The following is a 14,675-nucleotide window of genomic DNA, read 5'->3' as shown; positions in this document are numbered from 1 at the left end:
CTAAAGCCTTACAATCCCTCTCTCAACAATTAGAAATATCTTGGAAGCAATTTGGGGTAGAAAGGTAGTAGTTGATCTTTTTCTTAACACGCTATGTTATTTCCCAACGCAGAGAAGATATATCAATTGGTGCCCCTACGCACAGTCATGGTTGCACTTCCCATCATGCATTTGGGCAGAACAGTTAAATGGCTACAGTATCATTTACTGAAAGCTCAACAAATACACTAGATGGCAATATTTAGTCACAATATACAAAGTCACATTTATCCTTTAAGAATTACAAGTCTTTCTATCCGTGGATCCCTCTCACAGAAAAAATGCTAATAATGTAAATGACAGCTTGAGGATTTATTGTCATAATAAACAAATAGAGTACTTATGTACTGTATGTTGAATGTATATATTCGTCCGAGTTTTATTCATTTTTTTCTTAATGCATTGCCAAAATGTATATGATCAGGAAAAATGATCGGGAATGATTGGAATTGAATCGGGAGCAAAAAAAAAAAGCAATCGGATCGGGAAATATCGGGATCGGCAGATACTCAAACTAAAACGATCGGGATCGGATCAGGAGCAAAAAAACATGATCGGAACAACCCTACATTTAACATTTATATTGATGTAGAGTGAAAAAAATGCATATTCCAATTTAATTCTGCAGTCCAAATCTTAACTTGCACAGTGTTGCAGGAGTCTTTTAAAGTTATAATGCGATAAATGTTTATACCTTTACAAACTCTATTAGATGCAAAATACACATATGAGGAAAAAAATACACGATATTTGTCAATACATAAACATTACAAGAAATGAAACTAATAGAAGTACAGGTAGTCCCCAGGTTACGACGGACCCGACTTATGCGAATTCGCCTGCGTCTCGTTGTTTTTTTTTTTTGTTTGTTTTTTTTTATGTTTTGTTTTGCGATGCATGCTTTTATTTTGGCGCAGGAAGCGTAGAGCAGGTTGTACGTCCGCAAGCGAGAGCATTTTCACACCCGCCCACCCCACACACGGCAGTGACGGCACACGCACATATGAGGAAGCAGCTGAGTGAAGAGGTGACAGCCTGCGCGTACATTTGTTGCTTGTGAAGCATCCAGAGGCGACAACTGTATAGATCCCCATTTGTACTTTTTATTGTTCGTTTTCAATTGTGGTCGAATACTTGGGGCGAGTTTATGTGATTGTTTTTGATGATGTGCGGACGCTAACTGGTACATGCTAATCATTTGTTATTGCTGTATCGGCAGCTACTTGTAAATGCAAATTTGAATTGCTGTTTTTGAAGATGAGACCGATTTAATTTCATTTTATTTTAGTTTCATTCTGCAAGTGTTGATGTCATGAGCAGCTGAATAAAGTCAGCAAACCACACGGACGTCTGACATCGTCATTTCGGAGCTTTGCTCACTGTCTAGCTAGGACTTAGCTCCAACGTCTTGGAAAGGACAGTACGATGTCGTATAATAAATGTTTTTGGATAGTTTTAATTTAGAGGATGTTTTGAAGTATTTAAAGGGTTAATTTTGATATACGCGGAAATCCGGGTTACATCGCCAGCACAGGAACGGAACTTGTTCATAAACCGGGGACTACCAGTAGAACTACAGTCCCTGAGAAAAGTTGTCGCTTATCCATTTTGTAGAAACAATTGCTAATAACCTGACTTTTAATTATTCAGTTGGTTTCAGAAATAGCTCATATGAAAGCTAAGACCCTCCCAAATGATGTTGAATGTACAAAAATATATTTGTTTCACTGAAAAAAGATTTATCATTTAATGAAGACATAAAGGTCAAATTTTGGGAAAACAAACGTTTTTTCGCCTACAGAGAGTAGTGTGAAAATTGAACAAAAAATGTACTTCATATACAAAAATATGTTACATAACATAAGCGAATTAACTAGTGGTGCTGTGAGATCCAAATTTATTACTATGTATGACTTCCATGGGCTTCGGCAAGGATTCATACAATTTATTGATGATGTCATTAGGAACATCCAAGAAAGCAGTCTTGCATGCATCCCAGAGTTCATCAACATTCTTGGGTTTCGTCCATGCTTCCTCTTTCATCCTACTCCAGACATGCTCAATGATATTCATGTCTAGTGACTGGGCTGGCCAGTCCTGGAGGATCTTGGTCCTCTTTGCCTTGAGGAACTATAAGGCAAGGAACCACCAAACTTCACTGTTTTCTGAGTGAATCTCGGATCCATGCGGGCTCCAGTAGGTCTCCTGCAATATTTGCGGCGACTGTCATGTAATTCAATGGAAGATTCATCTGAAAAATCCACCTTTTGCCACAAAACAGTGAAGTTTGGTGGTGGCAAAATCATGGTCTGGGGTTACATCCAGTATGGGGGTGTGCGAGAGATCTGCAGGGTGGAAGGCAACATAAATAGTCTGAAATACCAACAAATCTTAGCTGCCTCTTTCATTCCTAACCATAAAAAAGGGACAAATTCTGCAGCAAGATGGTGCTCCATCACATACTTCAATCTCTACCTCAAAGTTTGTCAAGGCAAAGAAGATCAAGATCCTCCAGGACTGGCCAGCCCAGTCACCAGGCATGAACAGGATGAAAGAGGAAGCATGGAAGACGAAACCCAAGAATGTTGATGAAGTCTGGGACGCATGCAAGACTGCTTTCTTTGATGTTCCTGATCACTTTATAAATTGTATGTATCCTTGCCGAGCCAGACGCAGTCCTTCAAGCCCATGGAAGTCATACAAAATATTAAATTTGGATCTCACCGCACCAATACTTAATTCGCTTATGTTATTTAACATAATTTTGTATTTGAATTACATTTTTTGTTCAATTTCCACACTACTTTCTGTAGGCGACAAAACTTTGTCTTGCCAAAATTTGACCTTTATGTCTTCATTAAATGATAAATCTTTTTTCAGTGAAACAAATATATTTTTGTACATTCAACATCATTTGGGAGGGTCTTAGTTTTCGTATGAGCCATTTCTGAAACTAATTGAATAATTAAAAGTCAGTTTATTAGCAATTGTTTCTACAAAATGGATAAGCGACAACTTTTCTCAGGGACTGTAAATTACCAAGAAACTATCAGGAAATATTAAATATTAGATGATGATCTTAATATTAAATAAAGAATACAAAATTATGGCAAATGCCCAAATTTTGTGTAAAATAGAAAATTATTAGACAAATGGTGTTATGGTGTTATACTTATATAGCGCTTTTCCACCTTTCAAGGCGCTCAAAGCGCTTTACACTATCTCCCCAAATGCACAAATTTAATTATTTAAAATTATAATTATAATTTAAATTATTTGGGGGGGGGGGGGGCATGATCGAAAGAAGTATAGTGATGTCATAGAAGTGTGTTTAATGTCAGCTTCATGGTGGGTGAGACTCCGACAAAGCAAAGCTCTATTCGTTTTAAGTTTCATGTTAAATTTACACTATCAATTTTAGTTTATGCCTCAATTTCCTTTATGATTTCTAATTAATTTTATCAATGAAATTACTGTAAATTCCTTTTGTTCTGTTTGTCAATAATAAAAAAACAAGAAAATGCAATCCACACATTTGAAGCTAGTTCCTCATTGTGATTTTTGTTGTTACGTTAGACCCTGAGGCAGCAAATCTGGAGAATTACCCCATCCACACAATCACAGGCCTGGTGAAACGTTGGCTCAGAGAGCTGCCTGACCCGCTTATGACCTTTTCTCTCTACAATGATTTTCTGCGTGCTGTGGGTGAGTCCATATTCATGTGCAGCGGTTTCTCGACTACGGTTTTTGCAAGTCGAACCCATGACATTTTTTAATGTCATGGGACTTTAATTGGAACCAAAAAAAATAGTTCTGAGTCCTAGTAGTATGGTGGCAGTAAACATTAAAGCAATCAGTAGTTTAACAAATAGTAAATGAGTCTTTCTAAAAGTTGTTTCGAGTTTATGCACTAAAGTGACATGATTTCCCAAGACTGACAGTCTACTTCGGTAGGGAGTAATTTTGTAGGATCTTAGTATGAAAGGCGCTTTAGAGTGTTTTTCTGTTGAAGAAATTCATTGATTGGTGGTCTTGGTTCTCTATTTGTAGAATTTCCAGAGAAAGCTGAAAGAATACGGGCGGTGTACCAAAAGGTGGATGAACTTCCCCTTGCCAATTACAACACACTGGAGCGACTCATCTTCCACCTTGTCCGGTAAAAATGGAATTTTGCCCATTTGCAGCCAGTGACGGTCCTTGGCATGGGCGGGCTGGGCGGTCGCCTTGGGCGCATGGTTGCTGTGGGGTGCCGTTTCTAAAGCAGCACATGCTGAAAATTACGAAAACATTTAGCGCCTCACAGTGTTGAAAACGTGTGAAATTTTTAGTCACTTTTTTTTTTTTTTTTTGCACATTTACAACATTATTTAGCAATATAAATATTCATTTTTGATTAAGAAGTTTTGGACCTGAATGTTTAAATCCAGAACTAAATATTTGATTAAATCTTAAATGTATATCCTATATCCTGAGTGCTAAATCTGGAAACTGTTGAAACTAAATATTTAGCTTCATATGTAAATTCACATGACTGGAGACCGGAAGTAACAAAATAAAAGCTGGAGCGCACAAAATACTCTTTAAATAGTTTCTTCTAAATATGTATTTTACCTGTATATTGTTATTATCACATTGACTCATGTCCAAGAGCAGACTGCCACAGTTGAGTAGGTTTTATTCATTTTCAAGCAACCTAAACAGTCTGAGCTGCTCCATCAGCTTTTATTTTGTTACTTCCGGTCTTCAGTCACGTGAATTTGCATATTAAGCTAAATATTTAGTTCCGACTGTTTCCTGATTTAACATTTAGGATATAGGATATAAATTTAAGATAGAAATAAAATATTTAGCTCTGGATTTAAACAATCAGTCCAACACTTCTTATTTAAAAATAAATATTTAAGTTGCTAAATAATGTTGTAAATGTGCCACACACAAAAAAAAAGTGACTCTAAAAATTTCACACCATTTTAAACACTGTGTGGCGCTAAATGTGAGAAAATGTTGTTGTAATTTTCAGCATTTGCTGCTTTACAAACGGCGCTCCATACAAATGCACTGCCAGATGATTGGAGCGATATAGCCTTCAAATATTTTATCACGAATAGTCACCATTTACTTTGAGGCACTCAGGAGAGAATTCCCGCTTACGATGTGAAGCAGAAGATGAGGCTTCCATCTACTTCATTAGCAGTGAGAAGTAATGGCAGGTCATTAAATCAAAGGTCATTCAAATTCATGGTTTTAAAACAAACCTAAACTTATCACAAAACAACAAACTAAATACCATAATTTTCGCACTATAAGGCGCACCTGACTATAAGCCGCCACCCACCAAATGTGACATGAAAACGGCATTTGTTCATAGATAAGCCGCACCGGACTATAAGCCCCAGCCGTCCTCACTGTATTATGGGACGTTTACATCAACAGATTTTAACTGGTAACACTTTATTTGACAGCGGCATCATACGACTGTCTTAAGTCCAAAAGCACCATGAAGCTTTGAACCAATTGGCTGCAGAGCTTCATTGCTTCAAGAAGCTTTATTTGGCCATCACTGCTCCCTTGAGGGAGACAGTCAACCTCTTCTCCCACCTGCTGTCAATACTGTTGTTGTCCAACATGCCTCCTAGCATGCATTGCGGTGTTACAGATGTAAGTAACAATCAAAATTCATGTTCTGTGCTAATTATTTCTTCACTTACTGTTCCAGTTGTTTCATTAATTGCTAGTTATGGTATTTGATTAGGCCTGAACGATATTGGAAAAACTATTGCTGCTATTTTTTTGAGGTTTGCGATATATTGCGATATTATATTGCGATATTAAAAAAAATGTATATATTTTTTTTTCAAGAAATTTTCACAAGATGACTTAAATAGCTGTTTGGAAAGACTTTAGATGACTCACCATCACCACAGTGTACAGTCATCCCTTGTTTTTCGCGGTTAATGGGGACCAGAACCCGCCGCGATTAGTGAAAAACCGCAAAGTAGCGCACCTCCCTCATTTAAAAAAAATTTTTTTGGTGTGTTTTTTGTGCCCAATGTATTTATTCAGATTTAGCATTGGAAAGAGATACATATAAGCAGGGGTGCACATAATTTTTTTTGCCCAGGTTCTCAGAGGAGGACCTGGAGATGTGACTTGGTCCTCATTGAGCTTGAGAGCCAACCCGCCTGATGCGATAAATTTATGACAAGCTTTACTTAGAGCCAATTAACTTTAATTAATTATATTAACAATTAATGCTTGATTAACATCAACTGGCACAACAAAATTGCCATTACTTTGAAATGTAAAGAAATAAAAAGCACCAATTCAAAATAAAGGGCATTATGCGGCTCCCACATTAACTCCAAGCCTTTTTAGAAGTGGGATGTCCTCCTCATAAGACCTTATTGAACGTGCATGTTTAGCTTTGTAAAATGCGAGCAAAAACACGTTTGTCAGTGCATGTCGCTGTTCATTACCTTTATTCCGCCACTTGTCCATAGGGCGAGCGGGGTCCTGTTTGACATCGATAGTTTGCTTAATTGCCACATGCTCTCTGTTTTTTTTCATGCTTTTCAAAGTTTGGATGGCTGAAATTCTTTGACCCTACATAAAATGCGCTGCTCTTATCGGCGACATTGGGATTCTCACAGCACATTTTGTACCGCATTTCCGTGCGAGCATCATTTGCTTCTAGCCATGGTACCTCCTACTTTTCAGCAAAAGTCCTTTTTTTCGGTAGCTCCGGTGACGTCTCTGTCGTCTGTCTGTCTTTTGACGGGGGTGGGGGAACACGGAAGTAATTACTCAGTGTGGCCTGCCTCTTTGACATTTTGAGAAGTTATTTTCTCGTGTCCGCCGCAAATACGGTGGTCAGCCATCGGTACGCAAAAGCGTATGGAAGTCGTTGATGGCCAGCGCGTTTGTCTACGTCCGGTACGCATGCGCGCATGCGGACCACTTATGTGCACCCCTGCATATAAGACATGTTTTTTTCTCACTTTTCCCCCCAAAGTGATTTAAAAAATGTATATAAATAAATGTTTTTTAAGCACTTCAAATGTCATAATTATGATAAGTTTTAAACATAACTGTCCAACCAAATCATTTTTGAACAAGAATAAAGTACTGTAGCAGATAAATGCTTGGCTTTATTAAATGCTTCTGTTTATTTACTTTAGCTGTGACCGTTGAAGTGACATGAAGAAATTTCAAACTCCTCATGATCACTTCTGGCATTTAAATGTCTCCAACGTCCCCACAGTACACGCATTCATTCCAGCGCGGCTTCCTTGCAACTGTTTAACAAGTTAAACGATGATTGACAGATGCCCGTGTGAAGTCTGCTTCTTTGGCCAGATCAAAGCCATCGTTGTGGCAGTGACTGAGAGGATCAAAAGGCTGGGAGAGGGAGGGTAGGAGGCTGTGCGCAGACCAGAAAGTGAAGCGTATGTGGATCAAAAAAAAAGAAAAACTATCGCACGTGCTGGCGATGGGACTATTGCGCACACGCACATCGCGATGGCGATGTTTAAACGATATATCGTTCAGGCTTATATTTGATAACACCTTATTTGACAGTGGCGCCACAAGACTGTCATTAGACAATCTAAATTATGACATGACACTGATATGAGCATTAATGAATACTGTAACAGATGTAATTTAATGTTATCCGGCAAATTATCACACTTTTGAATGAATGTAAAAAGTTAGTGACATAGTTTGCGAACAACTGTCATAAGCATTCAGTAATGCCCATGATAGTTTTAGGTCAAAATTATGACAGTCTTATAAATTCTTATGAAGTGTTACCTGTTAATACAACTAAATCAACAAATAAACTGCACTGGACTATAGGCCGCAAGATTTAAAATGAAGGAAAAAAGTAGCGGCTTATAGTCCGAAAATTACGGTAGGGTTATCACAATTAATGATACAATAAAGAAATAACTGGCACAGAATATAAACTTTTAATTTTATTTTAATCTGTAGCGCCACAACGCATGCTGAGAGGCATGTTTGACCATATCGAGGTTCATAGGTTCTAGTTGTATTGCCCCATCCCTAGCTCCCCCCGCTCGACCAATCGTCTCGAGGGGAACTTGAGTGATTCTCAGCTATCCCCCCAACTACTCACCAGACTTGCTCGTCTAGTCCTCTTTGAGGGCGTGAAAACCGCTATTTGCCCAGGGCACCATTTAGGCCACGAACGCCTCTGTGAGCAGTTTTAAGTCTTTTTGAAAGAATCTTAGTGAGTGTGTTTGTTTGGTTTCAGCGTGGCCAAGGAGGAAGAATCCAACAAGATGACACCAAGCTCCCTCGCAATCGTCTTTGCCCCGTGCATCCTGCGCTCCCCCGACTCAGACGACCCATTCCTTGGCATGAAGGATGTGGCCAAGACAACCACGTAAGTTGAGCTCCACACAACATTCATACTCGATATCTTTCATTTCCATATTGATACATTAGATGTATGTTCAGGTGCGTGGAGATCCTCATCTCGGAACAGTTCAGGCGCTACAAGGAGAAACTGCAGAACATTCAAGAGCTGGAATACGCAGAGGCCCTGGCTGTCAATCAACTTAAGCTGAAGAGACAAAATACTGTAAAAAAAAAAATAAATAAAAAATTATTGCTCACCAAATCAGCAGCAGTGAGCGAGGCTTGTATTGTAACATTAATGTTTTTTTTCCTCCTCATCTCTCTGCAGATTGTGGAAAAACCATCGGCGCTGCAAGTTCCTGACCAGACAGATTCGGATGAGAGGACTCTTATTGAAAGAATCCGCTCCATCAAACAGGAAAAGTAAGAGCCACTCACTTTTCTTGGCATTGCTTGCTCGCGTTCCCTGTAGCATAGACTTCATAATATATTGACGGGACGCGGGGCCGATTAATAGGGCACCTGCATTGTTGGCGTGGCTGTCAAACCTGACCGAGTGGAATCAGAGACAGAGATTTTTCAGTTGAAAATTGTTGTGAATAAATGCTTAAATCCCTGAATTCTTTATCGATATGGACGTAAAACAATCTCGATTCTTTGTTAAACGCAAAAAAAAAAAAGAAAAAAAACATGCAGTTAGCATTTATTTTACATAAATATTGCGAAGTATGATGCTAGTCATTAAGCAAATGTAGCGGCCGCCTTTTGAAAACAAAGATCTTTTTCCGTTGAAAATTCTTGTGAATAAATGCTTAAATCCCCGAATTCTTTATAGATATGGATGTCTTGGTTATAAGCACACAAAAAAAAAAAACGTGAAGTTAGCATTTATTTTACATAAATATTGCGAACTATGATGCTAGTCAGTATACAAATGTAGCAGCCGCCTTATGAAAACAAAGAGCTTTTTCCATTGAAAGTTCTTGTGAATAAATGCTTAAATCCCTGAATTCTTTATAGATATGGGCGTAAAACAGTCTCGATTATTGTTTAAAAACAAAAAAACGCGTGCAGTTAGCATTTATTTTACGTAAACGTTGCGAACTATGACGTCAGTGCATTAGCGGCTAATTTCTCCCATTGATTTTTTTTCACGTTTCAAAATGCATGCATGGTACGGAAAATATAATAATTACCGTATTGGCCTGAATATAAGACGGTGTTTTTTGCATTGAAATAAGACTGAAAAATAGGGGGTCGTCTTATATTCTCGGTCTAGACATTATACCCATTCACGACGCTAGATGGCGCCAGATATCATAGAAGCGATGTTCTGTCATGATAGAGCTCAGCTACTCTTAAGTTTAACCAGTTTGCATTATTTTATTGCAATGTTTTTCATTATTCAGATTTGTTTCAAGACCACTGTTACAGTTAGACTTCACTTTGATGGTTAATGCAGTGCAATTTTGTTGTTTTATCACATAGATTGGTTTATTTACATTTCAAAAACCAGAAGCCATTCATTTACAAATGTGATTGCACTTTAGTTTACATATTTAAATGTTCAGATATTAAGATTTGAATGAGGCAAAATAACATGCTTTTTCTTTCAAATATATTGTTATAATCATTTGTTTCGGATGTACTGTAATTATTTTCAATTATTTTTTTCAAGCTTGAGTCTTGAAAAAGAGGGGCTCGTCTTATAATCAGGGCCGTCTTATATTCGGGCCAATACGGAACCTTGAATCCTCGAACAAATCACTTCTGAGACAGTCCTTCCTGTTTGTATGTGGTACAGCTTTCATACTTTTTCAACCTAAATCTGGCATTGGATCGCTGCATGTGTTTTGAGAATAACTGCAACCGACTTTGACTGACTGAAGCGAAGTGTACAATGGCCCGCTACTTGAAGGCGTGGCGCAGTGTCTGGGGAATCTGGCACGTCAATATAATTATGAAGTCTATGCCTGTGGGTATTAAGAATCTTTGTGAAATACTTCTCTAGGCTGGACCTGGCCTGCAGGTTACCCGATCTGGAGCAGGAAAACTCCGACAATGAGATCTTGGACTCTTCATCCTCCATGAGCACAGAAAGTCTGGATGAACGGCTCAACAGTCTGGACTTGGAAGGTCAGTAAGGAGGTAAGGCTGTCTAACCTTCCTCTTAGCCTGAAAATTTTTCGATATGGATGTTATGAAAATATCTGACTTTATTAACTCGAAACTCATTTCTCAATTTTTTTCTCATTCTGTGAAAGCAGCAGCAAAGGAGAGAGCACAGCTGGCAGTCAACCTGATGAGCAAAGTCGGGCGTGGGTCGGAGGATGTCATTAACCCCGAGCACTTCGCTGGTTGTCACTCTCCCACCGTGGATGAAAACAAAACATTTAGCGGAACCTTTGACAACCTGGATATTCCTTACATTGATGAAACGGAGGGGAAGACCGAGGAAGACGCAACGGCCAGTTAGCACTACACTTGTTTGGTGGTGTGCTCTTTTGTGCTCCAGGCTTTATGATCTCTCAGTGCTGCTATAGAAACAGGCCGTACAGCACGTCACTACAATGTTGCTTTTTGGAGTGGAGAACCATCTGTGGCAATGCCTGACTATTTGACACAAAACCTTTGAGGAACATTTGACCTGCAAATGCATAATAAATATTAAGCATGGACCTCTGAAGACTCTCCAAAACTGTTTGAGAGTAAGTTGTTATTTTACTGCACAGTCAAATGTTTTATCAAAGTACTAAATATGCATCAGGATGACAGTGGACTATACAAACAAAAAAGGCTTTTAATGTACAAAAACAATTCTATTAGTAATGTACATAGTATTTCCATCAGATTTTTTGTTTGTTTTACTGCTTTGACTGATCCAAATTTCTCATTGTTGCCCTTTTGACAGGTGTTTGCCGTTCCCGTGTGTGTACAAGGGCACATAAGCACACATGCACGGTATTTTTGCATGCAGACCGATTACATAAGTGCCCGTGTTCAACCCAATTAAGTATCCGTTTACTGTCAATGACCAACAGGTTACATTTACATGCTTGTAACAATTAGAATGTGTTTGTATCCCTATCCCACACGTGGTCCAAAAAAATTCTGATAAAACTGAGCACCGCCTATTGTTCCGCTCATTCTGGATTTCGATTGCTTCCAAAGGTCACTATTGATATCACAAGGTCTGTTTGTTTTGCCCGTGTGTTTGACTGAAGATCATTGTCTTCATAGTACATCCATATTGATTCATCGGCATCCCACTGCTAGGTATAATTTTACACGTGTTGAAGGCATTGTGCAACACCTTATAACCCCACACCTCACCTCCTCATTTCTACTTTCCTATATGAATGCCAGTACATGTTCTATTTGTAGAACCTATGGCAGGCTAAAGGCCCAAGTACACCGCATGCGTGATCGTTGCGTTTGCGGTCCGGTTCAGTGTTGCCTGCGTGCCACGCAGTCCGTCAAAAACAGGCAAATCATACCGGCTGCTGCACGGCTGCGGTCCGCCAACCTCGTCCCCCCCGTGAGCTCTCGCGTGATCGCGCGCGATAATGTGCCATTTAAAACAACGAAAAACACACGGAGTCTATACTCATCAGAGAAGCAGAGAGAGAGCACATATTTTCTTTGCATATTGATATTTTAGTTAATCTGGAATTAAGAGACAGACATGACTGCATCATGATGAGATCAGGACAGAAAAACACACATAATAGGACACCTTGCAGCTTCCTTTTTTATATTGTCCTTATAGAAAGGATTGCTGCATCATAAATGATTTTGTGGGTTTCCACCTCCATGATGAAGCGCTCATCATCCATGTTCGCTGGTGTTTAAACCGTGATTAGGCACCTGGGTTGTTACGTCCAGGCCCAGCTCCGCCCATTTTGGCGGATGCGTGTCCGGCAAAAATAGAAAATAGCCTATACCATGCGGCAGGCATGCGGCACGCCGGAGGTGGTTCGCAGTCAAGCCGGAGCACTGACGCGGCCGGTATACGTTGAACAATAGGATATAATGGGAACGGATTGGCTCCGGCGCTATTTTTTACCGGAGTCGGACCGCAAACGCAACGATCACGCATGCGGTGTACTTGGGCCTTTAATAAACTGACCCATTTTTTCCCCAGATGCCTTGGATTTACATAAAGATATGAAATTTTTTTGTCAATCAACAACAAGTGGGACACAATCGTGAAGTGGAACAACATTTATTGGATAATTTAAACTTTTTTAACAAATAAAAAACTGAAAAGTGGGGCGTGCAATATTATTCAGCCCCTTTACTTTCAGTGCAGCAAACTCACTCCAGAAGTTCAGTGAGGATCTCTGAATGATCCAATGTTGTCCTAAATGACCGATGATGATAAATAGAATCCACCTGTGTGTAAACAAGTCTCCGTATAAATGCACCTGCTCTGTGATAGTCTCAGGGTTCTGTTTAAAGTGCAGAGAGCATTATGAAAACCAAGGAACACACCAGGCAGGTCCGAGATACTGTTGTGGAGAAGTTTAAAGCCGGATTTGGATACAAAATGATTTCCCAAGCTTTAAACATCTCAAGGAGCACTGTGCAAGCCATCATATTGAAATGGAAGGAGCATCAGACCACTGCAAATCTACCAAGACCCGGCCGTCCTTCCAAACTTTCTTCTCAAACAAGGAGAAAACTGATCAGAGATGCAGCCAAAAGGCCCATGATCACTCTGGATGAACTGCAGAGATCTACAGCTGAGGTGGGAGAGTCTGTCCATAGGACAACAATCAGTCGTACACTGCACAAATCTGGCCTTTATGGAAGAGTGGCAAGAAGAAAGCCATTTCTCAAAGATATCCATAAAAAGTCTTGTTTAAAGTTTGCCACAAGCCATCTGGGAGACACACCAAACATGTGGAAGAAGGTGCTCTGGTCAGATGAAACCAAAATTGAACTTTTTAGCCACAATGCAAAACGATATGTTTGGCGTAAAAGCAACACAGCTCATCACCCTGAACACATCATCTCCACTGTCAAACATGGTGGTGGCAGCATCATGGTTTGGGCCTGCTTTTCTTCAGCAGGGACGGGGAAGATGGTTAAAATTGACGGGAAGATGGATGCAGCCAAATACAGGAACATTCTGGAAGAAAACCTGTTGGTATCTGCACAAGACCTGAGACTGGGACGGAGATTTATCTTCCAACAGGACAATGATCCAAAACATAAAGCCAAATCTACAATGGAATGGTTCAAAAATAAACTTATCCAGGTGTTAGAATGGCCAAGTCAAAGTCCAGACCTGAATCCAATCGAGAATCTGTGGAAAGAGCTGAAGACTGCTGTTCACAAACACTCTCCATCCAACCTCACTGAGCTCGAGCTGTTTTGCAAGGAAGAATGGGCAAGAATATCAGTCTCTCCATGTGCAAAACTGATAGAAACATACCCCAAGCAACTTGCAGCTGTAATTGGAGCAAAAGGTGGCGCTACAAAGTATTAACGCAAGGGGGCCGAATAATATTACACGCCCCACTTTTCAGTTTTTTATTTGTTAAAAAAGTTTAAATTATCCAATAAATTTTGTTCCACTTCACGATTGTGTCCCACTTGTTGTTGATTCTTGACAAAAAATTAAAATTTTATATCTTTATGTTTGAAGCCTGAAATGTGGCGAAAGGTTCAAGGGGGCCGAATACTTTAGCAAGGCACTGTATATATATATGTATATATATATATATATATATATGGCGGAAAACAGGTGACTTGAAGTTCCGCTCTGAGACCCCCAGTTTGGCCAAATTTTAAAATTGTCCAATATGCATGTGTGATAAATTGTAGGGTTGTTCCGATCATGTTTTTTTGCTCCCGATCCCGATCGTTTTAGTTTGAGTATCTGCCGATCCCGATATTTCCCGATCCGATTGCTTTTTTTTTTTTTTGCTCCCGATTCAATTCCAATCATTCCCGATAATTTTTCCCGATGAGCTTTCAGTAAATGATAATTCAGCCATTTAACTTCTGCCCAAATGCATGATGGGAAGTGCAACCATAACTGTGCGTAATGGTACAAATTGATATATCTTCTCAGCGTTGGGAAATAAAATAGGGTGATAAGAAAAAGATCAACTACTACCTTTCTTCCCCACATTGCTTCCCACGATATTTCTGATCGTTGAGAGAGGGATTGTAAAGCTTTAGCCAAATAAAAAAAGGCTTCAAAGGCTGCTAAAATTTCTCTACTTATTTTACGTTGCCTTTTA

At 39.4% G+C, this 14,675-nt stretch overlaps 1 protein-coding gene across 8 annotated transcripts in view; it reads left to right on the top strand.

Moving 5' to 3' along the window:
- Positions 1-13,086, top strand: part of myo9b (myosin IXb) — a 67,091-nt gene extending 54,005 nt beyond the window's left edge. For 2 of the 8 annotated variants that reach the window (XM_057856612.1, XM_057856611.1), the window contains exons 36-41: positions 3,616-3,744; positions 4,090-4,195; positions 8,315-8,446; positions 8,521-8,844; positions 10,433-10,557; positions 10,686-13,086. In XM_057856612.1, the coding sequence (XP_057712595.1) occupies positions 3,616-3,744; positions 4,090-4,195; positions 8,315-8,446; positions 8,521-8,844; positions 10,433-10,557; positions 10,686-10,897 (1,028 nt within the window). In that variant the 3' untranslated portion in view covers positions 10,898-13,086. Of the gene's footprint in view, positions 1-3,615; positions 3,745-4,089; positions 4,196-8,314; positions 8,447-8,520; positions 8,845-10,432; positions 10,570-10,685 lie in introns of all 8 variants that reach the window. The other 6 variants (XM_057856614.1, XM_057856618.1, XM_057856613.1 and 3 more) reach the window with 6 other exon arrangements.
- Positions 13,087-14,675: the final 1,589 nt, after the last annotated feature.

Source organism: Corythoichthys intestinalis, chromosome 14 (genome assembly GCF_030265065.1).
Source record: "Corythoichthys intestinalis isolate RoL2023-P3 chromosome 14, ASM3026506v1, whole genome shotgun sequence".
Classification (NCBI taxonomy): Eukaryota; Metazoa; Chordata; class Actinopteri; order Syngnathiformes; family Syngnathidae; genus Corythoichthys; species Corythoichthys intestinalis.
Note: the sequence above shows the minus strand (reverse complement) of the source record. Positions and strands in the feature narration are given on the sequence as shown.